The sequence below is a fragment of the Microcebus murinus genome, chromosome 4 (genome assembly GCF_040939455.1).
Source record: "Microcebus murinus isolate Inina chromosome 4, M.murinus_Inina_mat1.0, whole genome shotgun sequence".
NCBI lineage: Eukaryota > Metazoa > Chordata > Mammalia > Primates > Cheirogaleidae > Microcebus > Microcebus murinus.
In genome coordinates, this window is record NC_134107.1 from 15862873 (window position 1) to 15865303 (window position 2431).

At 44.9% G+C, this 2431-nt stretch overlaps 1 protein-coding gene across 1 annotated transcript; it reads left to right on the forward strand.

Annotated features, from left to right (window-relative positions):
• The first annotated feature begins 795 nt into the window (after positions 1 to 795).
• Positions 796 to 1755, forward strand: OR5A2 (olfactory receptor family 5 subfamily A member 2). The gene has a single exon (XM_012749881.3). It carries the CDS (start codon positions 796 to 798, stop codon positions 1753 to 1755), a length of 960 nt encoding a protein of 319 aa, XP_012605335.1.
• The last annotated feature ends 676 nt before the right edge of the window (positions 1756 to 2431 follow it).

A 2431-nucleotide genomic window follows, 5' to 3' on the forward strand; every position in this document is an offset into this window, starting at 1 on the left:
CCTTCCTTCCTTCCTTCCTTCCTTCCTTCCTTCCTTCCTTCCTTCCTTCCTTCCTTCCTTCCTTCCTCTCCTTTCTTTCCTTTCTTTCGCTCCTTTCTTTTCTTTCTTTCGCTCCTTTCTTTTCTTTCTGACTGAGTCTCACTCTGTTGCCCAGACTACGGTGTGATCATAGCTTACTGTAACCTCAAACTCCCGGTCTCAAACAATCTCCCACCTTGGCCTCCCAAGTAGCTGGGACTACAGGCATATGCCACCAGCTAATTTAAATTTTTTTTTTTTTTTTTGAGACGGAGTCTCCCTGTGTTGCGTAGACTGGTCTTGAACTCTTGGCCTTAAGGAGTCCTCTAGCTTTGGCCTCCCAAAGTGCTGGGATTACAGGCATGAGCTTCTGTGCCCAGCCAAAACTCAGGTTTCTGATTCCCAATCACTTTCTATAGTAGTCGAGTGATTCTCTTTTAGTCAATATAATATATATCATATATATTTTTAAAAATTTTTATGTATTTTTTTCCTTTTTAAAAATTTTAATAGATTGAGGGCATACTAGCTGAATTCCAACACGGTATATATTGTACAGTGGTGAAGTCTTGGCTTTTGGTGTAGCATACAGATCTTAAATGGTGCCTAGAGATTATCCTAGGTTGACTTCCTCTGAGAAGACTTTGTCTGGGAGGTGGCTGGACTTTAGGTGTTAGCTGTTTATATGATCTTCCAGGAAATATCCACTCTTATGATAACAAACAAAATCTAACTGACCACAGAATCGCTCCTTTTCTTTATGCAGGAAGCAGGCCTATGGCTATAGGAAGGAACAACACAATTGTGACAAAATTCATCCTCCTGGGATTCTCGGATCATCCTCAAATGAAGATTTTCCTTTTCGTGTTATTTCTGGGGATCTACCTCCTGACCCTGGCCTGGAACCTGAGCCTCATCGCCCTCATCAGGATGGACTCTCACCTGCACACGCCCATGTACTTCTTCCTCAGTAACCTGTCCTTCCTGGACATCTGCTATGTGTCTTCCACGGCCCCCAAGATGCTCTCTAACATCATCGCAGAGCAGAAAACCATTTCCTTCGTTGGCTGCGCCACGCAGTACTTCGTCTTCTGTGGGATGGGGCTGACCGAGTGCTTTCTCCTGGCAGCCATGGCCTATGACCGGTACGCTGCCATCTGCAACCCGCTGCTCTACACGGCCCTCGTGTCCCACACGCTTTGCCTAAAGATGGTGGCTGGCGCCTACGTGGGTGGATTCCTTAGTTCTTTGATTGAAACATACTCTGTCTATCAGCACGATTTCTGTGGGCCCAACATGATCAACCACTTCTTCTGTGACCTCCCTCCAGTCCTGGCTCTGTCCTGCTCTGACACTTTTACCAGCCAGGTGGTGACCTTCGCAGTGGGCATTCTGGTTGGAGTGGCGTCTGTCTTTGTGGTCCTCATCTCTTATGGTTACATTGTTGCCGCGGTTCTGAAGATCAGCTCAGCTGAAGGTAGGACCAAGGCCTTCAGCACGTGTGCCTCTCATCTGACTGCTGTGACCCTCTTCTATGGCTCTGGTCTCTTCATGTACATGCGCCCTAGTTCCAGCTACTCCCTAAACCGGGACAAGGTGGTGTCTGTATTCTATGCCGTGGTGATCCCCATGGTGAATCCCATCATCTACAGTTTTAGGAATAAGGAGATTAAAAATGCCATGAGGAAAGCTGTGAAAAGGGACCCTGTGCTTTCTCACGGGCATTCATTTTTCTGACCCCATGGGCTAATGTTTACAGTGAAGCTGTGAGCCGGGTCAACTGTCCAGATGCTTATGTAGTTTTGGAACAGTAGAGCCACATGAAGATTTGTGTGGACCAGGCTCTTTGCCCCCTTTCTAAGATTCCACTAACCAGTTTACTTCTTGGCTATTAGAAAATAAATTGGCCAATATGGGTTTCTAGAATAAAATAGTGTTGCATAGAGTGAGATTTTAAATGCTCAATTTAGCAGAAAACTTCACCACGACAAAAAAAAAACAAAACCATCCTGGAATGTTAAAATAGAGCTTGTGCCTGTAGGAGAAGAACTATAGAAAAATTAGTCCAGCATTTATGGGGGTGATCCTTAAGGTGCTATATAGCAGCATGACCCGCAGAAGATGACAGTCTTTCAGAACACGGTTGCCTTTTCCTCTTCTGAGATTCTCAAATGCTTTCTTTAGAGCTCGGGAGGACTGCAAGGCAGACCCCATCACCTGTTTGAGAATCTGGCTGTAAGGAGCCACTGCGGCTGACGAGGGTATATTAATACTCTTCAGATGGATTAAGGCAGGAACTCTGATTTGAACCTTAAAGACTAAGCAAATGGAGCAACCTCTTGGCCAATTCAATCAATGATACAAAATGTTGTCTACTAAAATGATTTAAATAAAACCAAGAAATTACTGCTTA

What these genes read in the sequence shown, in the direction of transcription:
- OR5A2 (XM_012749881.3), top strand. Translation starts at nt 796, where the DNA reads ATGGCTATAGGAAGGAACAACACAATTGTGACAAAATTCATCCTCCTG.